Source organism: Cervus elaphus, chromosome 10, assembly GCF_910594005.1.
Source record: "Cervus elaphus chromosome 10, mCerEla1.1, whole genome shotgun sequence".
Taxonomy (NCBI): Eukaryota; Metazoa; Chordata; class Mammalia; order Artiodactyla; family Cervidae; genus Cervus; species Cervus elaphus.
The window spans coordinates 49,447,731-49,471,041 of record NC_057824.1 but is presented as its reverse complement, the minus strand read 5'-3'; the positions used below and the strand labels follow the sequence as shown (position 1 = coordinate 49,471,041).

At 56.6% G+C, this 23,311-nt stretch overlaps 2 protein-coding genes across 6 annotated transcripts; both read left to right on the top strand.

The window, feature by feature from the left end:
• Positions 1-5,340: 5,340 nt before the first annotated feature.
• On the top strand, positions 5,341-19,101 carry SLC12A9 (solute carrier family 12 member 9). Of its 5 annotated transcripts, none has more exons than XM_043915097.1 (14): positions 5,341-5,359; positions 10,479-10,701; positions 10,909-11,043; positions 11,471-11,602; positions 12,242-12,550; positions 13,375-13,482; positions 13,601-13,712; positions 14,231-14,388; positions 14,501-14,583; positions 14,719-14,843; positions 15,000-15,192; positions 15,321-15,495; positions 15,732-15,878; positions 17,830-19,101. In XM_043915097.1, exons 2-14 carry the CDS (start codon positions 10,521-10,523, stop codon positions 18,714-18,716), a joined length of 2,745 nt encoding a protein of 914 aa, XP_043771032.1. In that variant the 5' UTR covers positions 5,341-5,359; positions 10,479-10,520; the 3' UTR covers positions 18,717-19,101. The 5 variants fall into 5 exon arrangements, with proteins under 5 accessions (XP_043771032.1, XP_043771029.1, XP_043771028.1 ...); XM_043915094.1 differs by lacking the exon at positions 5,341-5,359 and adding an exon at positions 9,354-9,499; XM_043915093.1 differs by lacking the exon at positions 5,341-5,359 and adding an exon at positions 9,559-9,715.
• Positions 19,102-19,408: 307 nt separating this feature from the next.
• Positions 19,409-23,287, top strand: TRIP6 (thyroid hormone receptor interactor 6). Its single transcript, XM_043915109.1, has 9 exons — positions 19,409-19,677; positions 19,932-20,059; positions 20,151-20,276; positions 20,527-20,913; positions 21,232-21,325; positions 21,441-21,610; positions 22,321-22,499; positions 22,761-22,881; positions 23,017-23,287. Exons 1-9 carry the CDS (start codon positions 19,569-19,571, stop codon positions 23,146-23,148), a joined length of 1,446 nt encoding a protein of 481 aa, XP_043771044.1. The 5' UTR covers positions 19,409-19,568; the 3' UTR covers positions 23,149-23,287.
• The last annotated feature ends 24 nt before the right edge of the window (positions 23,288-23,311 follow it).

The following is a 23,311-nucleotide window of genomic DNA, read 5'->3' as shown; positions in this document are numbered from 1 at the left end:
TCAGGCTGGATGGAGTGATGGGCTGATGAGTCAGAGGGGTGAAGGGATGCAACAGCCCATCAGAGATTCAAACCCTGTATTTCTGACCCCTGAGCACCTCCCTCAGCAAGAAGGAGCAGAGCAGCACAGGGAAGAATATACACAGTCCATCCCTTATCATGGGTCCTCAGCCCTCATCCCACAGCATGTAATCCAGTTCCTAATACCTGTTGTTAAGTCGCTGTGTTGTGTCCAATTCTTTTGCGACCCCATGGACTGTAGTCCTCTGTCCATGGGATTCTCTAGGCAAAAATACTGGAGTGGGTTGCCCTTTCCTTCTCCAGGGATCTTCCTGACCCAGGGATAGAAACCAAATCTCCTGCATTGGCAGGGGGATTCTTTACCACTGAATCACCTGGTGTTTACCAATCAAAGAGTGAATAAAATGAAACCTTTATTGAACATCTACTATATGCCAAGTGATCACTCTGCCAGTTTGCAAGATTTGTTTGTAAAACAGGGCTCCTGACCTGAAAGATCTATGCTCTGGTGGAGATCCCATTATTTCCCTCTTCCATGGAGATGATCCACTCAAGTGCTCAAAAACCATGCTCTGCCTCTTCTGTGGGTGTGAGATCATTTCCTCCAGCTTCCTACCACCCAGAACCACTTTGGAGGTAAGCTAATTCAGTATCCACAGGGTTAAATTACACAGGTGAGCATCCATGGCACTACCTGGTTTGACGCTGGCTCCGCAGACCCCAACAAGTCTCAAGCCCACCTTTCTTCATTATTAGGGCACTTAGAGTACTTTGCTGTTTTCCCACCCCAGCTGTTAGGCTATTGCCCCTGTTCCTTGTCCATGTTCGATATACTGCCAATGGCAGTACCTGTGTGGGGCACCCCCCCACCCCCAACAGCTGGTAGGGTTTTCTTTATGCTAGCCACATGGTTACAGTTGTTTGGAGTGGGCTTGGAGTTAGGATTTTTTTTTTCTTTTCTTTATGTATTAAACAACAAAGAAGCCATCCCTTTCATCAGTTGTAGAAATTGTCTCTCCTTTTCCCATATCCCAGCCCCTCCTTGTAAGGACCACCTGACTCTGTTAAAGTCTAGAGTTAAGTTTATCTGGGAGCTCAGAAAGTTTTAAGTTTAGGCATCTCTCACCTTCCAGGCTCCTCCTACTACCCGAGTTAATGAGTACCATCCATTTAAACAGTGTTCAAGGTTAGTCACAGCAGGAGAACATTTGAAGTGGCCCCAAATCTCACCCCTCTTGCACAAAAGGAATTTGATAAGAGATTTTGATGGTACCAATAATAAGTTGTAAAGCTCACTGAGATTTTTTTTTTCTCAATGAGATTTTTAGAAATTCTCAATAATGAAAGAAAAAAATTCAATCAGCCATACTAGAGAAAGAGAGAGAGAGAATAGAAAATAATAGAAAATCATAATATGAAGAGGTGGTCAGAGTTCACATCTAAGAGACAGGACATGATAGAATTATAGTGATCTGTTGGCAGTTGTTAACTACAAATATTGTATTGTTTTTCTAGATTTTGTGATATTTATGGTGTCTGTCATCTTAACAGTGCAGCCGGTTGTGATTGCTCAATCTAAGTAAACTTTAACTTTTACACCTAATTTTATATTCATGGTTTTATTTTTGTTTTCTTAAAGCAGGTTCCCCCACATTGTAAAAACATCAGGGCCCACAAAATCTGAATCCACTCCTTACATGACCACCACAAACCTTCCTGAACTCATCACATACAAAGTTGTAATAGACACATGCTTTTATTAATATAATTTATTAGTGACTGTGTATTTGCTTGTATGTGGCTCTAAGCTTCATAAAAGGTTACATGTTGTGTTCACTTGAAGTCCCATGCAAGCCTCTCTCATAGTAGATGCTAATAAATATTTGTTGACTGTTTATCTCCTTATTGGTTAGTCTCTCTTTTTTTTTTTGTTTGTTTCCCTGGGTCTTCCTTGCCATGAGTGGACTTTCTCTAGTTGCACTGCACAGCATCTAGAACATGTGGGCTCAGGAGTTGCAGTGAGGGCTTAGTTGCCCCATGGCATGACATGTAGGATCCTAGTTCCCTAAACCGGGATCAAACTTGGGGAAGGTGCATTCCTAACCACTAGATCACCAGGGAAGACCCTGATCTTTAATTTACCCAATGTTTATTTTTAGAACAATTACTATTGAAACAGGACTGGGGACACAACATGATCTCTACCTTCTAGGACTTGACAATCCAGGGGTAGAAATTGTCATAAAATCTCCACAGAACACAGGAGGCTATGTGTTGAGCATAAAGGGTGGTAGGCAGAGGGTCCTATGGGATCATGGAGGAAGCACACGGATCCAACTAACAGGTTCAAGGTGAGTTTTCTGGAGAAGACAATGCTGTCTGAATGAGTCCTGGAGGAGATTGGTGGGAAAGGTTGCTTGCAAGGCAGAAGAAGCAGCAAGTACAAAAGCATGGATGTGGTGAGACTGTCCTCAAGCTGCCAGTGTTCACGATGCCCGGTGTGGGGTGCCAGGGCAGTGACAATGGGTGAGCTGGAGGTGAGCAAGAACCAGTCTCCATCTTTATGGGACCTTCCAGAGGTGCACTTGTCCTGAGTACCTGGGGAGCTGAAGATACTTTTTAAAGCAAACTTTTATTATCCTATTATATTGTAATTTCTTTCTTTCTTTCTTTTTTTTTTTTGGCTGAACCTAGAGGCACGTGTAACTTACCCAACCAGGGATCTGACCCGAGCTTCCTGCAGTGGAAGTGGGGAGTCTTAACCACCCTGACTGCCAGCCAGGGAAGCCTGAGTCAGAAGCATTTTAGGCAAAGAAGTGACATCGTCAGATCAGTATAGAAAGTCCTTGCTTGGCTTGTACAACTTTGGAGAATAGACTGAAATCGATCAAGACTGAAGGCAGAGAAACCACATACAGTTCTTCAAATGACAGTGAGGGGAGAATTCAAAAGATGTCAGGGAACTAGAGTGGACAGGACCTGAAGCCTGGCTGGGAGAGGGAGGAAAACTGAAATCAAACATGATTCAAGTTTCAGACTTTGGCAGCTTGGTCAGTCAGTTCAGTTCAGTTGCTCAGTTGTGTCCAACTCTGCGACTCTATGAACTGCAGCACGCCAGGCTTCCCTGTCCATTGCTAACTCCCGGAGCATACCTAAACTCATGTCCACCAAGTTGGTGATGCCATCCAACCATCTCATCCTCTGTCATCCCCTTCTCCTCCTGCCTTCAATCTTTCCCAGCATCAGGGTCTTTTCCAATGAGTCAGTTCTTTGCATCAGGTGGCCAAAGTACTGGAGCTTCAGCTTCAGTCCTTCCAATGAATATTCAGGACTGATTTCGTTTAGGATTGACTGACTTGATCTCCTTGCTGCCCAAGGGACTCTCAAGGGCAACCTGGTAGGAGCTAATAAAATGGAGACCACAGGGGCAGGGATGGGGCACATGCTGGGCATGTTGTATTTCAGATCCCTGTGTACCTTCAGGCATCTGGGTCAGAAGTCAACTAGATCTGAGCTCATTGGGTCTGCAGCTCAGAGAGCTTTTTGGCTGGAGCTACTGGTTTGGGAGTTATTGTCACATGATGGTGATGGAAACTGCTGGGGGTGGGAATGAGGGGTGTGGAGGAGGTTGCAGAGATTGAGAAGACTAAGGAAAGCTTTACTACCTACTTCCTCTTCTTTCCCCCCAAACAAACATTATCGTATTTAAAACGTAACAACCCCGTGAGAGGGGCAGGATGGGCGTTATTATGATTTCCACTTTAAAAATGAGGCAGGCTCAGAAGGTTAAGTGACCTGTCCAATGCACTCAGCTAGTAGCCAGCAGGTGGGCCAGACTCCGCACTCAGCACCAGGATGGCCTTTCAGCCCCACCTCCAAGGACCTGGAGGACACGTGTGCCCTTTCCCTCCTTCCTCTCTCACCCAGGCCAGGCTGAGGGCACGCCCCTCTCTCTGTGGCCTTGGATGCTTTCCCTCCTGGAGCCCCTACTTCCCACTAGCCGTTAATGAGGGTGTAATTTACCCCCTAACATTCACCAGAGCCTTGCCCAGCCAGGCCCCAGTCTTGGCTCTGGGGACAGAAGGGGCCCTCCCTGAGCACTGATGGGGTGGCAGGGGGCTGAAACAGCCAGGACTGGGAGCAAGCATCAGTGCGAGCTGATCGGAAGGAAGGCAGGAGAAGGGCAGAGCTCAGCGCAGAGGCCGAGGTTGCTGAGGCTACCCGAGGCCAAGGAGGTAGAGACAACGGGGGCTGGGGGGCTGGGGGCCAGGGCAGAAAGGGAGGGGTGGGGAGGTAGTTGGGGGGGGTAGGTAATGGGAGGCTCATTGTCTCAGCAGGGGGAAGTCTTTTGTTTCCTCTCTTCCCTTGGCAGCCTGACAGGATGTGAGGCCAAGCCCCCTCTCCACGCCAGATCCCCCCACCCACTGGACGGGGGCCCTTCCCAGACCATTGTGACCATGACAGGGATGGGGGCAGGGGCAACGGCTCTAGGAGGGAATGTAAGGACTCTGAGAGTCTGGGGGCTAGGCTACCAAAGCTCTGAAAAGACCAGAAGCCCCCGGGCTGGTTCCTGAGCTTGGCAGGGAAAGCTCTGTGGCTGGGGAGGAGCAGGAAGCCAGGCCAGGGTGGGGCCCTCACCGAGGGTAGCAGGTCGGGCCAGGGGGCGGTAGGCTGGGCCCCAGAGGAGATGACGCAGGGCTTCAGGGCTCTCCCAGCCCCCACCGCTCCAGCCTAGGGGCCTGAGAGCTCACCTGAAATCCAGTGTTCCCCCCACCCCCTCCATTCCCTACGGCTGACATCACCCCCACCAGGGCTGCTGGGATCTGACAGAGCCCAGCAAACTGTAGTGTCCTGCCTGGGCCTTGCACATCCACTTTCCGGGACTCCCTCCCTCCTTCCCCTAGATCCAATTGTCTGGCCTCCTGCTGCGGTCCTCCTGGAACCCTGGAATTTCATCCCTCCCCTCCTCTCCCTCCTGGGTCATTTTGCTCCATCAGCTGTTCCTGCAGGAAGGGCGCCCTGCTCAGCCTCGCCTCTCTTCCCGAGCCTTTTGTTTGCTGGGTCTGCAGGAAACTGGAGGGGCGGTGGCCAAGGGCTCATCTGCCCCTGGGGCCTGGGGGAGGCGGGGGGTGGTCGGGATTCACAAGACTTAATCCTGGGGAGCTCACGGCGAGAGTGGGGAGGGTGGGTCTCCGGGGAGGTAGCATTTAGGGCCTGATCTCGGAGTGGGGCACCTGGAGGCGGGGATTGGGCGTCCTGTCTCCGAGGGGCGGTCCGGGTGTGTGTTCGGGGATCCCTAGAACTGGAGGCTGGATGGATACCCCGAGATGTCCTAACAGGTAGACCCGGGAGCCAACATGAGGGGAGAAAAACCTAGATACTGAATCCCACAACCGCGTCCTAACACGCCTCGGATCCGGGAACCCCCAGCGGTAGGGAGACAGCGGGCAAGTCAGACAGAGCACTTTCTGAGGATTAGTTAATTCCTTTCTCCTTTAAAAATGGTGGGGAGGAAGACCAACACATACTCTCTGAATTCGCGCCTTCCCAGGACGCAACCGCAGACTAGGCGGCGGCGCGGACGCTCTAGCGAGCCGGCGCCGTCTCGTTGGTTACCCTCTTTCTGCGGCCCCCTGGGCGCCGCCATCTTCCCGTCCGAGCGGGCGGGGCGGGGCCAATGCAATCAGGTGCGGAGTAAGCCCTAGGTTTGAGATGGTTCCGTGAGCAGTTGATGCATGGCTTTTTTTTTTTTTTTTTTGATGCATGGCTTTTGAGGGCCACTCGGGTGCCCGGGACTGTGAGAAGTACTGCAACTAGAGCAGCGAAGCAAAGAGAAATTCCTGATTTGTGCAGCTTAACGTCCTATTGGGAGCTTAACTTTTTGTGGAGCTTCGCTTTACATTTCTCAGTGAACATGAGAAACCAGTAAAGGACACGTATTAGATGGTGTTAAGCACTATGGAGGGAGAAAAAAAAACACAAAAAAACAGAAGAGGAAAATGGGAAAGTGGGATGGGAAGGAAGGCGCAGTTCAATTTTAAGTGGGACTGGCAGAGAAGGTTTCACTAAGAAGATAATATTTGAGTCCAGAAGACAAAGGAGACTCTTTGGGTGTGCTCATAGCGCCTTGTTGGAACCAGCCCAGAGGTCGTTGTGGGGCAAGGTCAGGGGAGGTGAGGACGAGATGAAGATCCGGTAGGGCTTCATGAGTAAGGTACCCATGTAATATATAGACGATCTGAGCGAACAGGTGCTGTTACTACATATGCCAAGGCAACAGGCATAAACTATGGTAGTCGGACTGTAGTCAGTGAATCAGGAGGTAGGTATGGTTACCTTAGGTATCAGAGCCTTTGACTTTTATTCTGAGGAAAATGGGAAACCACTGGACAGTTTTGAAAAGAGTAGTGTCCTGAACGGACACTTACTTTACTAGCATAACTAATCTGTTAAGAATAGACTGTAGTTGTTCTTTCGCTCAATCCTGTCCGACTCTGCGACCCCATGGACTGCAGACTGCCAGGCTTCCCTGTCCTTCACTATCTCCTGGAGTTTGCTCACACTCATGTCCATTGAGTTGATGATGCCATCTAACCATCTCATCATCTGTTGCCCCCTTCTCCTGCCTTCAATCTTTCCCAGCACAAGGGTCTTTTCCAACCAGTCAGCTCTTTGCATCAGGTGGCCAAAATACTGGAACTTCAGCTTCAGCATCAGTCCTTCCAATGAATATTCAGGGTTGATTTCCTTTAGGATTGACTGTAGGGGCCAGGGAGAAGCAAGCACATCAGTTAGGGGGCTGTTGCAATAATACAGATGAGATGATGGCAACCTGGACTAGTGTAGTATTTGCAGTTGGATACTGTTTGTATTTTAAAACTACTGGCCAAAGAAATTGTTATGGGTTGGATGTGGGTTGTGTGAAAGAGTATTCAAACATAACCCCAAGGCTTTTGACCTGAGCTACTGGGGAAGTGGGACAACCACAAGAAGAGTGGGCTGTGGTCAGGCATTGGATTTTGGACATGCCAAGTTTGAGTTGCCCATTTGATGTCCAGGCCCAGGTGTTAGCATGTTCTTGGACATACATACAGTCGGAAGTTCAGAGTAGAGATCTGGGCTGGAGATACACCCTTTCGGCACTCCTATAGAGAGGTATTTCAAAAGAGGAGATTGGATGAGATCACCAAGGGAGTGGGTGTAAGTGGTTAAAAGAAGTCTGTGAACTGAGCTTCTAGTGCTCAATGGAGCCTCTGGTCCAATGGGGCCTCTTGGCTGTTCCTCCAAGAGAGGAGGAGGAGCCGGCAAAGGAGACTGAAGAGGATAGTTAACATTTACCAGGGCTGTGATTTTGCTGGAAGGTGTTATAAAGTGAGCGAGGGGTAAGGCAGTGCTTTTCACTGACTGTGACCTTGAAGCTGGGTAACAAGGGAAGTGAGTGGAGGGCAGTGGGCAGAGGGCAGGATCAATGAATTGGGGGTCCAGTGAGGTGGAGGATTGCTGGGGTCAGGGCACAACAAGGACCCTCTTCTTCATCAAACTTCAGTCAGGTTCCTCTGAAACCTCTTCTGGACTTGGCCTCCACCTTGGCTGTCATCCTTGCTGGGCATGTCGAGCCCAGTTTAGAGAGAATCCATCCCGCCCTTCATAATTGATCACCCTGGCCTTCCTTCAGCAAGGATCCTGTTAAGCCTCTTTAGCTAGAATCCTCCTATGCTTGATGCTTCCTCTTAGTAATTTTCCATTCACTGAACCCCTCATTCTGCTTGTTGGCTATAAATCCCCAGCTTTCTTTGCTGTGTTTGGAGTTGAGCACATTCTTTCTCCCCTATTGTGTCTTGACACCTATTGCAGTAGCCCTGAATAAAGTCTTTCCTACTGTTTTAGTAAGTGTCAGATTAATATTTTTCCTCAACAGGCGTAATTAGAAGTGATGGACGAAAAGAGGAAGGGGTCCAGTTATTGGTAATGATAAAGTCTAGGCATAACCATTGGGTGGGATGGAGGGTGAGATCTATGCAGAAGTGGAGTTTAAGGACGTGCCAGCCCAGAGTGTTGGAAGTCTCATCAATGTGGATATTGAAATCACCAAAAATTGTAATAGGAGGGATGTGAGAGAGACTCTGGAGTCAAGCTCTATGTCGTGGGTAGCAGGGATGACTGATGAAAATGCCACAGTTTACTGCTCATGAGACCGCTCTCTGGCAAAGCCACATTTGCACTGGTTTGAATCTCTTCCTCTCCTAGGGAAACGTTACAGCTAATTTACAGCCAAAGCCCAGTGGCAGGAAAAGCAGTGTTCATTTCCTGAGGCTCAAATGACAGTGTAACCACAAAGGCCTCTATGAAAGTTAGGAAATTATTACTGAAGTTCTCCAAGCTTCAATTTCCTATTGTGAAAAATGGAAATCATAGCAGGATCCACCTCACAAAGTGCTTATGCATATTTAATACAGTACGGTATGCAGATGGTTTGTTGAACATTTCAGTATTGTTCTCAAGTGCCTGTTCAAGTTTATTGAACTCACACTGCAACCTTATGCAGGAGGATCTATCTACAGTTGACGGATGGGATGTTGCCAGGTAGTGCCAATGTCGACCAAACCTGTAAAGAGTTGAGGTGGGCGGTGGTGATTTAAGTGACTAAGTGGTGTCTGACTCTTGCAGGCCCAAGGACTGCAGCCTGCCAGGCTTTTCTTGTCCATGGGATTTTCCCAGCAAGAATACTGGAGTGGGTTGCCATTTTCATCTATAGGGAATCTTCCATTTCTTTCTCCACGGGATCTTCCGTCCCAGGGATTGAATCCGCGTCTCCGTCTCCTGCATTGCAGGCGGATTCTATATCGCTGAGCCACCTGGGAAGGCCGTAAAGAGTTAGGAGGGGAATCCTGACTCCTGAAGGTTCACAAGTCCTGTAATTCCTGCTGGAGGGGGCTTGCTTGCAGGGACTCGCGAGAGCGGGCTTCCTTGCAGGGAATCACGAGAGCGGGCGGGGGACGAGACTGAAACCAACCAAGGCCGGCGCCTCCAGGGCTCGCCCGGCTCGGCAGCCAATGGCGCCCTCAGGTGGTGGAAGCGAGGAGAGCAGCCGGTGGGCTGGAACCGGCGCTAGGGGAGGGCGCCGCAGGGGTGAGGGCTGGGGCTGGAACCTGTGCACTGGACGGGGATCCCGGAGGCTGGAATAGGCGGACCCCTTAAGGCGTAGGCCGACAGGGCCCCGCCTTCCTAGCGGCGCACCTGGGCCAGGTGTCGTGGCCCCGCCCACCTGCCCGAGGCCTTCCGCCGTCAGGCCACGCCCCTTTCAGCAGCGTCACCGCCCAGCTCCGAGTAGGGTCCAGCCCACGCGGCGGGCGCTCGTTTGCACCAGGGTGATGGGTGCAGTGGGAGCTGTGGCCCACACCGTGCCGGAGACCTGCGTGTGAGGGGCGACCCCTGGCAGCACCCCGATCGCACTTGGGGCGGGGAGCCGCGCTTACAGCGTGAGCCTGGTGGGGCGGGGCTTCCCCCGGGCGCGCCCACGGGGCGGGGCTGGGCTCGGGGACCAATGGGGCGCGTGTGTGCTGGTGGGGGGGTAGGCTCCGGGCCTGGCATCCCGGTAGCCGCAGCTGGCTTTTCCGGCACCCGCGCCCCCTCAGCCAGTAGCAGACCCCTCCCGCTCTCGGGGATCACCCCCGAGCGGCTGCGTCCTCCAGTGGGTGAGTGAGCGCGCTGCCACACCCGGGCTGTGAGGGTGCGCCTGGCCGGGGAGAAGCGAATCTCGGCCCGCTTCAACCCGCCCGGGGGAGAAAGTGGGGAGGAACCGGTGCAGGAAGGAAGACCACCTTGGGTGGCAGGCCGATGATGTTTTTGTTTTGGTCGTCGGGGAGTGGCGAGAACGGTAGAGTTTGGGGGATGCCTTGTGTGGGTGGGAGGAATCTGGTGAGGTTAAAGAGAGAGGAGGCTGTCTGAGATGGGCTGGGGGAAGAGGGTTGATGGAGGGCGGGGCTTTGGAAGATTGAGAAGTTTCCTATTGCCCGGGGTTGAGGTGATTGCATGGAGGATCTTGGGGGGAGGCTCAGGACCCCGGAGGAACGGTTGAAAAGGGCCTCCTGTCCATAACTCACTTCCCCTTTGAGGGATTTGCTTCCTCTTGTGCTGCTAGTTAAGAAGGTGGAGGATCTTTGCACCTTTCCAGAGCCACTGCCATCCCTCCTCTCAGGGATATGGGGGAAGGGGTGGCCCCAGGAGCTGGGAGGGGCCTTGGTACCCAGTCCTGAGGCTTGGAGCCTGCTATTGGTGGGGCAGTGGCCAGGATCAGCCTGCCCGCTCCCCCCCCCACCCCCTCCCCCCATTGACTCTTGGAGTTGCTGGTGAACGTGTGTGTGTGTGTTTCCTTTTGGAAGAGGTTTCTGGGTGTTTGATTAGAGGTGTTTTGTGGGGTCTCCACAGAGCTGCTTCCACTCAGCAAACTCTTTGCAGGCCTGGTACCCCGTTGGTGGCTTCCTCTGCCCGCTCTCGACCATGGCCAGTGAGAACTCTCCTCTGCTGGCCTACCGGCTCCTGGGGGAGGAGGGGGTTTCCTTCCCTGCCAATGGGGCTGGAGGTCCTGCAGGGGCACCGGCCCGGAAACTCTCCACCTTCCTGGGTGTGGTGGTGCCCACGGTCCTGTCCATGTTCAGTATAGTGGTCTTCTTGAGGATTGGTGAGTTGGCGCTGGTTTACTCGAGGGTGGGACTGGAATGAGGCTGGGGAAGGGCCCTGGGAGAAGCTGGTGAATGAAGGGCTTGGGGGAGGGGCTCCCTGTGGCCTTGGGCTTAGCTCTGCCCTGGGGTAACTGATGATCGGGTCGGGGCGGGAGGGGCGGGAGGGGCGAGCCGCCGTCCGACCTGCTTTGCCACTCCTGTCCCAGGGTTTGTGGTGGGTCATGCTGGTCTGCTTCAGGCTTTGGCCATGCTCCTGGTTGCCTACGTCATCCTGGCCCTCACGGTGCTGTCCGTCTGTGCCATCGCCACCAATGGAGCCGTGCGAGGGGGCGGAGCCTACTGTATCCTCAGCCGTGGGCGGAAGGGGGTCCGGGCCCTTCTGTCTTATGGGGGGAGGAGAGGGCCCCTCCCTGCGTCTCCCCGGGGGCAGGCCAGTTCTAGTGAACATCCAGTGGACAGGCTGGCATGGAGAAGGTCACCAGCGCGGCCTTACACGGTAGCGCCCCCGTCGTCGAGTCCGCCAGCTGTCTCCCCGGCTGCCATTTTGGTTCTAGCAGTCCTGTCAGATTCAAGAGCACTGGTGACTTGGACAAAGCCACGTGGCTTGGAGTGGCCACAATGGGACATGCCACCTCTGGGAACAGTCCCATGCGTTCTGGGAGACGAGGCCTGGAGGACCAGCTGCACCATGCTGTGTTCCTGGGCCCTGCCTCCCGTTCTGGTTCAGTTTCTTTTCCCTTGACACTCACCCCCTACTTCCACTTTCAGTCATGATCAGTCGGACTCTGGGGCCCGAGGTTGGCGGCAGCATCGGCCTGATGTTCTACCTGGCTAACGTCTGTGGCTGCGCCGTCTCCCTGCTGGGGCTGGTGGAGGCCATACTTGACGTCTTCGGGGCTGGTCTGTGCTCCCCACTCTGGTCTGGGCGGCCCCGAGGATTTGCAGGGTCAGGGATTCTGGGATCACAGCAGGGGGAGAATCCCTCTCCTGGGAGAGATGCACTTTCTTGAGCTCCTGCTGTGTGCCCAGCCTCATGCAGACATCCGAGAGAACATCCTGGCCCACGAGGAGCTCGCCATCTAGTCAGGGGGTGGGGGCAGGCTAATACTCTGAAAATTGACAAAGCAAGATTGCTGGTACCCGCCCCCCCCCACCCCCCGCCAGGGAGGGCTAGGATGCTGGAGTACAGTTGGGTGAAGTGTTAGTTACTCAGTCATGTCTGACTCTTTGAGACCCCATGGACTGTAGCCTGCCAGGCTCCTCTGTCCATGGGATTCTCCAGGCAAGAATACTGGAGTGGGTTGCCATGCCCTCCTCCACGGGATATTCCTGATCCAGGGATCGAACCTGGGTCTGTTGCATTACAGGTGGATTCGTTACCATCTGAGCCACCAGGGGAGTCCAGTTGGGTGGGGGAGTGGGAAAGATGGTCTTTCTGAGGACAAGTGGGCCAAAGATGGGGTCTCTGCCTGCTCTGAGTCATGACTGGGGTCCCTCCTTGGAGGCGTGGCCATCTAACTCTGTTCTTCCCCTCTGCAGATGCCTCGGGGTCCAGTGGCCTCCGGGTCCTGCCCCAGGGCTACGGCTGGAGCCTGCTCTATGGCTCCCTGCTGCTGGGCCTGGTGGGCGGGGTCTGTACCCTGGGGGCCGGCCTCTACGCCCGGGCCTCCTTCCTCACATTCCTGCTGGTCTCCGGTTCCCTGGCCTCCGTGCTGGTCAGCTTTGTGGCTGTGGGGCCCAGAGACATCCCGTTGGCCCCTCGGCCTGGCCCCAACGGCTCCTCCCTGCCGCCCCAGGTCGGCCACTTCACTGGCTTCAACAGCAGCACCCTGAAGGCTAATCTGGATGGTGAGCTGGGTGAAGGGGTCCTGGGGTTCTCAGGGCAAGGGGTAAGCCCGTGGTGGGGGTGGCTTGGAATCTCTGGATGAGAACAGATGTCAGATGATCAGTAGTGAGAGGTCTGAACATGGAGCAGTGCAGGTTGATTAGAATCTGCTGGGCATGTGTTGACCGCTGTGTGTTTGGCCCAGCCGAGCGGTAGGAATGACCGCAAGACAGTCTCTGCCTTAGAGGAACTTGTTTAATTGGAGAGATAAGATGTACACTCAGGAAACAAATTGCATATTAGGATGGTATGATTCAAGGAGATAAGAATCACAGAGGAGTCCAGAGGAGGGAGACCTGCGTATGGACTGAGGGGAGGGGGTCGGTGAGAGCTGGAGGAGCTAGAGGTGGCTTGAATGGGGCTGGGAAATTCATTTTTATTTGTTTTGCTGTGCTGGGTCTTACTTGTGGCATGTGAGATCTAGTTCCTTGACCAAGGATTGAATCCGGAACCCCTGTATTGGGAGCTTGGAGTCCTAGCCACTGGACCAGCAGGGAAATCCCAGGGGTTGGAAAATTCAGATAGGAGGGCGAGGGAAGGCAGCTAGGAAAGAGCGTTGATGAAGGTGTGGAGGGAAGAACAGAGGCGCATGGGGGAGAAGGAGGAGCTGAAGTCAGCTGAGACTGGGGTGGGGTCAGGGCTGGGGTCTTGGTGAGCTGGTCAGGATGGTGGGGAGGCAGGGGGTGTGTTTTAGAATAGGAGGGGAGGGAGGCAGGGCCAAAACGCCTGGATCCCTAGGAGGGAGGCTGACCCCCTTTCGTCCCCGGGAATGACCCCTCCTCCTCAGCTGGCTACGCCAAGGACTACACCACAGGGGCCATGATGACCTTCGCCAGCGTCTTTGCCGTTCTTTTTAACGGCTGCACGGGTATCATGGCTGGGGCCAACATGTCAGGTGAGCGTCCCTGGGGGAGGGGGCTGCCTTGCCACCTGGTGCCCCTACAAGGTGCTGCGGGGGCTCAGGGACGCGGGGTCTGGTGGAGGACCCTCCCCCTCTGCTCCCTTCCCTCCAGGGGAGCTGAAAGACCCCAGCCGGGCCATTCCTCTGGGCACGATCGTTGCTGTTGCCTATACTTTCTTCATCTACATCCTGCTTTTCTTCCTCTCCAGCTTCACGTGTGACAGGTGCCTGGGCACGGGGCGAAGTGGGGTGTGGGAATGGAGTTGTCACACCTGGTTCCCCAAGTGAAGCACTGGCTGGGGGGCGTGGGAGATGCCCACATGGTTGGGGTGCATGGAAAATGGGGAGTGAGTCGGAGCTGATGCCTGAAATGGGGAGGGCTGGTTACGTGGTAAGAGCCCACCGGAAGCCAGCATTTGCTTCCTGCCTGGTGCTGCTTGGTCTGGGGGTGGGGCTTGCCAGTCAATCTGTGGCTCCATAAATATTTGGCCTCTTGTGCCTATACCGTTGGGAATGTCCACCCTGTGATTAAATCCACAGCAGCCCAATGACAACCAGTAGAACCCCAGCCTGACCCCCCAGGCCCACTCGATCTATCAGTATGATCCTTGAGGTCAGGGATGGGGTCAGTCCGGAACGCCCAGCGCTGAACCCGCCCGGTGTTGAGAGCACTGTTCTCATCAGGTCCCTGGGGGTGGACACACCTTTATGTCCGGCTTCCTCCTCCTCTCCTTGCCTGCAGGGTGCTGCTGCAGGAGGACTATGGCTTCTTCCGAGCCATCAGCCTGTGGCCCCCGCTGGTGCTGGTTGGGATCTACGCCACGTCGCTCTCCGCCTCCATGAGCTCCCTCATTGGCGCCTCCCGCATCCTCCACGCCCTGGCCCAGGACGACCTCTTCGGTGGGCTTCCCCTGCCTCATGCGGGGCTCTGAGCGCACCTTCACGTGTCTGTCTCTGTCCCCTGCTCGGCCCCGGGCTCACCTTTCTGCCTGCTGCCTTTCGGTTTGCACAGGAGTGGTCCTGGCGCCGGCCAAGGTGGTATCCCGAGGGGGGAACCCCTGGGGGGCTGTGCTGTATTCCTGGGCCCTTGTGCAGGTAAGCCTGCCTCCTCAAGCTGCCCTCACCTCAGCCCCTCCGGTTACACTCCTGGGACTGGGGAGGGTTGGGCGTGCGTGCGGGGAGACGTGCCCGAGGAGGCAACGGACGCCCAGCCTCTCGGTCCTCATCCAGCTGGTGCTCCTGGCCGGAAAGCTGAACACGCTGGCCGCCGTGGTCACTGTCTTCTACTTGGTGGCCTACGCTGCCGTGGACCTGTCCTGCCTGAGCCTGGAGTGGGCCTCGGCCCCCAACTTCCGGTGAGAGAAGGAGCCGCCTGTGTCCCCGGAGGAAGGGCGGGAGTAATGATGGTGGGAAGGCCTGGGACCAAGCGGGCAGATTTGGGGCGGGAGCGGAGGTGATGATGTGATGTCGGGGGCCTCCCCGAGCACTGTTCCTTCTCTGTCGGCCCCCAGCCCCACCTTCAACCTCTTCTCCTGGCACACCTGCTTGCTGGGGGTGGCCTCCTGCCTGCTCATGATGTTCCTCATCAGCCCCGGGGCCGCCGGCGGCTCCCTGCTCCTCATGGGCCTGCTTTCTGCCCTGCTCACGGCTCGAGGAGGGCCCAGCAGCTGGGGCTACGTCAGCCAGGCCCTGCTTTTCCACCAGGTCCGGGGAGCTGGTGGAGGGGAGTGTGGGGCGGGTTGGGAACACCCCCATTCTGGGGAGACCTGGGGGATGGATTGGGGCCACCCGCCAGATCCCTTCCTCCCCCCTCCGCCTCCCCTTGACTCCAGGTGCGGAAGTACCTGCTCCGGCTGGACGTCCGGAAGGACCACGTGAAGTTCTGGCGGCCGCAGCTGCTGCTCCTAGTGGGGAACCCCCGAGGCACCCTGCCTCTGCTGCGATTGGCCAACCAGCTCAAGAAAGGGGGTCTCTACGTGCTGGGCCATGTCACCCTGGGAGACCTCGGTCAGTTGCCCTCCACTCACCACCTACCCCCCCACCCCCCACATCCTCTCTCTCTCTGGCTCCCAGATGCTCTTTGTGTTCTTGATATCCCTGAGACTTCTTGCAGTCTTCCCAGATCGCCCTTCCTAACCAGCCGCGTCCCTGCCCAGACCCTTCTTTTCTGCCCACCTGGGATCTGGACTCGAGGAGGAAGTGCACGAGTCTGGCCCATACGTGTTTGCCTGCCTTCTCTGCAGACTCTCTACCCTCAGACCCCGTGCAGCCGCAGTACGGGGCATGGCTGAGCCTGGTGGACCGGGCCCAGGTGAAGGCCTTTGTGGATCTCACCCTCTCGCCCTCTGTGCGCCAGGGAGCTCAGCACCTGCTGCGGATCTCGGGTCTTGGTGAGCTGCCCTTGGCCCCCTCCGGGGCCCCTCTCCATCTCTGCTCCCCTCCCCCCGAGAGTAAACCACAGATTGCAGACTCCAAAAGGAATCTGCCGTCTCGTGCAGACAGGACTTGATCCTCAAAGATAAAAGACAGTGTGTGAGGAGGTCTCCGAGGAGCTGCCTTAGGACTAGAGATGGAGGAACATGGCTTTTTTTGGTTTCTTTCTGACCCATGATTGGGGCACAGGCTGTGAAGAGTGTGTTGTCTTCCTGAGGACAATGGGAGAAGGATTTGAGGCTGGGCGTTGCCCCCATCAAAATCCAGGGCAGATGCTTTCTAACCACTGGAGTTCAGAAAGAGGAAGACCGTGGTCACTGATGTGGTGGACAAGGTTTTGTGATGAGATAGTATCTCAGCTGAGCCTTGAGCAGAGAAGAGGGAAGTGATGTAACTAACAAGGCCCCCAGACACTATAAAGGGTGCCGAGGGTGGCAGGGGCGTGGCTGATGCTCTCAGATGGAGTGGAATGTTCCCGGCTTTGTGACCCGTGTCCTCTGGCCCAGCACCCCACCTTCCTCCAAACCCTGCTGAGCCGCCTCCTTCTTTCTCAGTCTTGGGATTAATGTTTGCGCCCTCCCTGAGTGCATGCTTCCTACCCCACTGACAGTCTGGCTAAAGTTCAGGTGTTGGACATTGCCCTGCTCGCTTGGTTGATGTCAATCAGAACCCTGGAAAATGCTCAGGAGGGGGTTTGAATAGTTTAATTTGCAAGGTCGGTTGGAATTCCCACCTGGTAAGGAGTTCTAGGGGTGTTGGCAAGCATCATGAGATAGTATCAGATAGACCTCGCAGCATCTCCTCCAGTCCCATCTTTTGTGGGGGAGCCCGGACCAAGAGACCACTCCTTCCATGCCATTCATCCTGCTGAAAATAACTCACATAAAAAGGGAAAGGTTTCCTTTAAGCAGTCAGTTCCCCAGCATGGAGAATTTGATTTGGTAGTAGATTTTGAGTAAACCATTTGCCCCTTGAGAATGGGTCTTAGAAGAGGTCTGAGTCTTCCTGTAAACACAACCCTGCCACAGGGGAAATGATCCCATCCTATATTGGTTGTTCAGATGCTTAAAGCCCGGAAGCTGTCAGCAGGGACTGGGGGCTTTGTGGTTGGCGCACCACCCACTTAGTGGCTAAGAGAACAGGCTCTGGTGCCCGAGACATCATGGTCACTTCCTGGCCCCAGTGTTTACCAGCCGTGAGCCTTTGGGCTAGTGACTTCACCGCTCTGGGTCTCAGGTTCCTTATCTGTAAGAGAGGGTGAGTAATCGTCTCTACCTCATAGCGTTGCTTCAGGGATCTGATGAGTTAAAAATATGAAGTACTTTCAACAGGACGGGGCCCCGTCAGTGTGCAGATGGTAAGCTCACTGGGGACGGTGCTTTGGACAGGCCATCATTAGGACTCTGCGGTCCTAGAAACGGATTGTGCAGCCCCCTGTCCTGAGCTCTCATCCTCCGCTAGCAGGGTCTGAGCGTTATCTCCCTGGGAATCGAGGCCATGAGCTTGGTTAATCAGGGGTCCCATCTGCCAGTGGAGTCAGACTCCTCTCTCCCATCACGAAAAGGTGTGCGGCTTGAAGCCCGGAATGAATGCATCCTACTGCCATGGACTGGAAGTGCTCCTTAGTTAAAGCAAGCTTTAGGGCCCACTTTGCCTATTTCGGTGGGGGAGATTAGTCATGGAGATAAACCAAATAAATGCATGTGAAAGTGTTTGGGAACACGGAAAGTCATTATGCAAATGTGCATAATGTTGCCTTAAGAGGCCATGTTATGCACATGTCATACCTGATGGCTGACACACAGCGCTGTCAGCAGATGGGAGTGGGCGCCCGTTAGCGTGCTGTGAACTCAGCCCACCCATCTGATTCCCCTGGGTTCCTTCCCACCTACCTCTCTGCCCCCCCAGGTGGCATGAAGCCCAACACGCTGGTCCTGGGTTTCTACGACGATGCTGCACCCCAGGATCACTTCCTGACGGACCCGGCTTTCTCTGAGCCTGCGGATGGCACCCAAGAGGCCGGGGCCCCGGCCCTGAGCACCCTGTTCCCTCCACCCCGGGCTCCTGGGAGCCCCCGGGCTCTCAGTCCCCAGGACTACGTGGCCACCGTGGCAGACGCCCTGAAGATGAACAAGAACGTGGTCCTGGCCCGGGCCTGTGGGGCCCTGCCCCCCGAGCGGCTGAGCCGGGGGTCTGGGGGCACCTCCCAGCTGCATCATGTGGACGTGTGGCCCCTCAACCTGCTGCGGCCCCGGGGCGGGCCCGGCTATGTGGACGTGTGCGGCCTCTTCCTGCTGCAGATGGCGACCATCTTGGGCATGGTGCCTGCCTGGCACAGCGCCCGCCTCCGGATCTTCTTGTGCCTGGGGCCTCGGGAGGCCCCGGGGGCGGCCGAGGGGCGGCTGCGGGCACTGCTGAGCCAGTTGAGGATCCGGGCCGAGGTGCGGGAGGTGGTGTGGGGCGAGGGGGCCGCCTCCGAGGAGCAGGAGGAGGAGGAGGAAGGGGACTTTGTGAATGGCAGGCGGGGAGACGCCGAGGCAGAGGCCCTGGCATGCAGCGCCAACGCCCTGGTTCGGGCCCAGCAGGGGCGTGGTAGGGGAGGGCCCGGTGGGCCTGAGGAAGGGGATGGTGAGGTGGGGCCCACCACCGCCCTCACCTTCTTATACCTACCGCGGCCGCCTGCTGATTCTGCCCGCTACCTGCGCTACCTGGCGCTCCTGGAAATTCTGAGCCGAGATCTGGGCCCCACGCTGCTCATTCATGGTGTTACCCCTGTCACTTGCACTGATCTCTGATGCCCACGCCAAGCAGAGAGAGCATCCAGATCGGTGGCCCACCTTGATTATAGGGTGAGAAGGGGAAGGGCTGCCTTGCGCCAGTCTGCCACGTGGGACTCGGCCGCTGGTGGGCGTATTAGGGCATCCTGGTCTCCTGGCCCCGAGTGCGGGGGCAGCTGTCCCCACCACCTTCCCCAGGAAGTCCTCAGCCCTCCCTGCGGGCCTCCCTCCCTTCACCCGTGCCTTGACGGGGGCTGGGTCTCCGCTTGTGACTCTAGGCTACCTCAGTCTCCCCCCTCCACCTCGCCCAACAGACCCCCCTCCCCCACCCCTGAGGTTGTGATGTTTTTGTTCTGTTTTATTTTTCTAACTGCTCAATGTGAATAAAAGATCAAAACACTAAGTGCGGACTGAGCATTTCTGGAGGCGGGATGGGTACGTGGGATGGAAAGAGGGAGAAATCTGTATGGGGGATGGGGACAGAGGGGTGTTGGAGAGACTCCCAGCAGGGACCTGGGGCGCCGGCCTGGGGGTGGGGGTGGGGCGCTGGTGGAGATGCAGGCTGCCGGTCGCCCCCAGACTCGGGGCTCCGGAGGAAAGCGCTCCCTGCTCGCAGGAGGGGGCCCTACTCGGGGAGGGACGGCAGTTTAGGGCCTAGGGGGCCACGTGACCCTCCCCCAGGAATGCGATGATGTCACCAGGGGCGTGGCCATCCCCAAAATTAGGGAGGAAGGGGAAAAAAAAAAAAGGCCAGAAAAAGTTTCTTTCCTGGAGTCCCAAGCGAGGTGTGGGACGGAAGAAGGGCTCCAAGTCAGAGCCCCGGTACTCCGTGGGGCCCGACTCGCTGTCTGGAGTCCCCCTTTCCAGACCATGTCCGGGCCCACCTGGCTCCCCCCGAAGCAGCCGGAGCCCGCTCGAGCCCCTCAGGGGAGAGCGCTCCCCCGAGGGGCCTCGGGGCCGCCCCCGGCCCACGGAGCAGGTAAGGCAGCCCCAGTGAGGCCCAGAGGCCGCCCCCAGGCCACCAGCGCTCTCAGCTCTGCCTTGTGGCGTCCGCGCCCCGCTGAGCCGGCCCCTGCCGCCCCTTCCCCTCGCAGCCCTCCCTGTCCCCGGCCCCATTCGCGAACCCCAGGTGCAGGGCGAGGGGCGAAGAGGGACCCAAGACAGTGGCCTCCACAGGCGTCCTCACCCTGTCCTTCCTCATCCCCACCTTGGCTCTCTCTTCCCTCACCCCAGCGCTCCAGCCCCACCCCCGGCTCAATTTTTGCCCCCTCCCATCTGAGCAGTGTTACCAGACCCCCGGGGGACCGGAGGACCGGGGGCTGGCCTGGGTGGGGTGCCACGGAGCACCCCAGCACTCACAGGTGAGCACGGGCACGGGGGGATGGGGCGATTCGGGGCAGGAGGGGAGACCCTGTGAATTGCATTTCTGTCTGCTTTTTGCTCCCTCCCCAGGGCTTCCCCCCAGACAGGGGGGGCTTGCGCCCGGGAAGTCTGGATGCTGAGATAGACTCCCTGACCAGCATGCTGGCTGAGTTGGATGGGGGTCGAGGTCACGCCCCGCGGCGGCCTGACCGGCAGGTGACTCCCCTGTCCTGCCCCTGCCCCTTCTGATCCTTGACCCTGCCCCTCCCCCCACAAGCCTGGTCCCTACTTTGAATACCCCCCCATTTCCCCTTCCAACAAGCCCCATGTGAGGGATGCTTACTCCCGGGCCCTTGTCAAAGCTGGTTCTTGCCTGGGTGCCCCAAGAGGTGTGTGGGGGGGAGTTCCTATAGACGGGTGTCCTGGAAATGGGCCCAGCTCACTCCCGCTCTGTGTCTCTCCCCAGGCTTACGAGCCCCCTGAACCCCCTGCCTACCGCTCAGGCTCAGGCCCCCTAAGGCCAAATGGAGGGGCGCTTCCTCCCCCACCGCTCCCAGGGCCCCCCTATGGGGGCCCCACTCCGGCCTCCTATGCTACGGCCAGCACCCCCGCTGGCCCTGCCTTCCCTGTGCAAGTGAAGGTGGCACAACCCGTGAGAGGCTGCGGCCCTCCCAGGCGGGGGGCCTCTCAGGCCTCCGGGCCCTCCCTGGGCCCCCACTTTCCTCTCCCAGGCCGAGGTGAAGTCTGGGGGGCTGGCTACAGGAGCCACCGCGAGCCAGGGCCAGGGGCTAAGGAGGAGGCCGCGGGGGTCTCTGGCCCTGCAGGAGGAAGAGGAGGCGGGTACGGGTCCCAGGTAAGCCCTGGGTGCTGGGATTTCGGGTCCATCAAAGACAAGTGGATGCTGACTTGGTGGGGTACGTGGGGAGTGGTTAATGTCAGAGGTCTGGGATGCTGGGGCTCTGGATTCCCTGTGGATGTGGGGAAATTCAAGACTAAAAGAAGGAGGGTCCTAGATCTACACCCTGGCTGCCAGAGGGGCTCCCCCAGCCCGTGGGCTGGGACTTGTTCTCTGATCAGCTTTCGGGGTAGAACGGCCTGGTCACCCTGGGGACCCTCAGTGACAGCACTGGGAGCCAGAGGAAGGGCCAAACCCCTGATTCTCACCTCCCAGGTCCCCCCGAGCCAGCCTCCCGAGGAGGAGCTTGAGAGGCTGACCAAGAAGCTGGTGCACGACATGAACCACCCGCCCAGCGGGGAGTACTTTGGTGAGCTGACTCCCCGGCCTCCGGGAGGTGGGACTGCAGAGTCAGAGGGACACGGCTCCCCCGGACAGGCTTCCAGGCCTGTAAGGGGGTTGACCCTGTCCCTCCCCGCCCCCAGGCCGGTGCGGTGGCTGCGGAGAAGACGTGGTCGGGGACGGGGCCGGGGTCGTGGCCCTGGATCGCGTCTTCCATGTGGCCTGCTTTGTGTGTGCCGCGTGCCGGGCCCAGCTGCGGGGCCAGCATTTCTACGCTGTGGACAGGAGGGCGTACTGTGAGAGCTGCTATGTGGTGAGTGGCTGGGGGCCGGGAGGGCTTCTGTCCAACTGGAATAAAGGAGTTGGAAACTAGACGAATAGGGCTTGAAGCAGGGGAACTGACACTGATAAACCAGAAGAAGGGATGAATGAAGTAAGTAGCTATACACTGGCTGCTGAAGAGGAAGGACAATATGCCCTCATACGTGTGAAGCATTTGTTTTTATTTATTTTTGGCTGCTTTGGGTCTTTGTGTTGCCAGCCAGCTTTCTCTAGCTGCGGTGCACCGGCTTCTCATTGTCGGCGCTGCTCTTGTTGCAGACCATGGGGCTCTAGAGTGTAGCCTCAGTAGTTGTGGTGCATGGGCTTAGTTGTTCTGAGGCGTATGGGATCTTCCCAGACCAGGGATCGAACTCATGTCCCCTGCCTTGGTGGGCAGATTCTTAACCACTGGGCTGCCGGTGAAGTCCCAGGCATTTATTTTAGATTTACAGGAAGGTGCTAAATTCCCACAATATCCCAGTGAAGCAGATATGACTACTGAAGGAAAATGAAGCTGAGAGGTTAAATAACTTGTCCAGGAAGCTGCAGTGCTGGGGTCAGTACTCAGATCTGTTCAAGGTCACGTTTCACTGAATCCCACGAAGGAGGCTACAGAAATAAGATGGATGGGCTGGCCGGATGCCTGGAAGGGCTCCTGAGGGTCTCCCCAGCCCCTGACCTTCCTGCCCTCTTTCCCGGCAGGCCACCCTGGAAAAGTGCTCCACGTGCTCCCAGCCCATCCTGGACCGGATTCTGAGGGCTATGGGGAAGGCCTACCACCCAGGCTGCTTCACCTGTGTGGTGTGCCACCGCGGCCTCGATGGCATTCCTTTCACTGTGGATGCCACGAGCCAGATCCACTGCATCGAGGACTTCCACAGGTCAGCTGGGTCCCCAGCTTGTGTCTCAGGATGTCTGGGCTGGCCTTTCCCATCTTCCTCATGACTCCTTCCTATCGCAGTACCAGCCTCTCCTGTTTGGCAACCCTGGCCGTGCCTCATTCTCTCTTTCCCTAAGATCCCAAACCCTACCTACCTTTGGCCTCTCCCGTCCCCTCCCTTGTCCCACCTTCTCTGGGCTCCGTTGTTAGTCCCCTCCAACCCTGGGACCTGACAGCCTCCCGGGTTCCCTTCCGCCCCCAGGAAGTTTGCCCCAAGATGCTCAGTATGTGGTGGGGCCATCATGCCTGAGCCAGGTCAGGAGGAGACCGTGCGAATCGTAGCTCTGGATCGCAGTTTTCACATTGGCTGTTACAAGTGTGAGGTAGGGGGGCCTGGGCAACGGTGTGGGTGGGGGGGAGGGTTATTGGGGCCTGGGGCACTGGGTGTGGTAAAGCATGATGGAGAAGGATCTCAGGGGTTGGGGCCTGATGGAAAGCTATTGCTTCTTTCTGAACAGGAGTGTGGGCTGCTGCTCTCCTCTGAGGGTGAGTGTCAGGGCTGCTACCCGCTGGATGGGCACATCTTGTGCAAGGCCTGCAGTGCCTGGCGGATCCAGGAGCTCTCGGCCACGGTCACCACCGACTGCTGAGTCTCCCCAGGAGCACCTGCTGTGTCCTCCCTTCCCATCCACCACCCTCCCCGACAACTACCTTTATAACTTTGTCACCAAATGCTGTCTCCTCGTCCTCCAGTCATGAAATAACAACCCCGCCAGAGTTTACAAAACACTTTGAAGTCTGTTGTCTCATCTG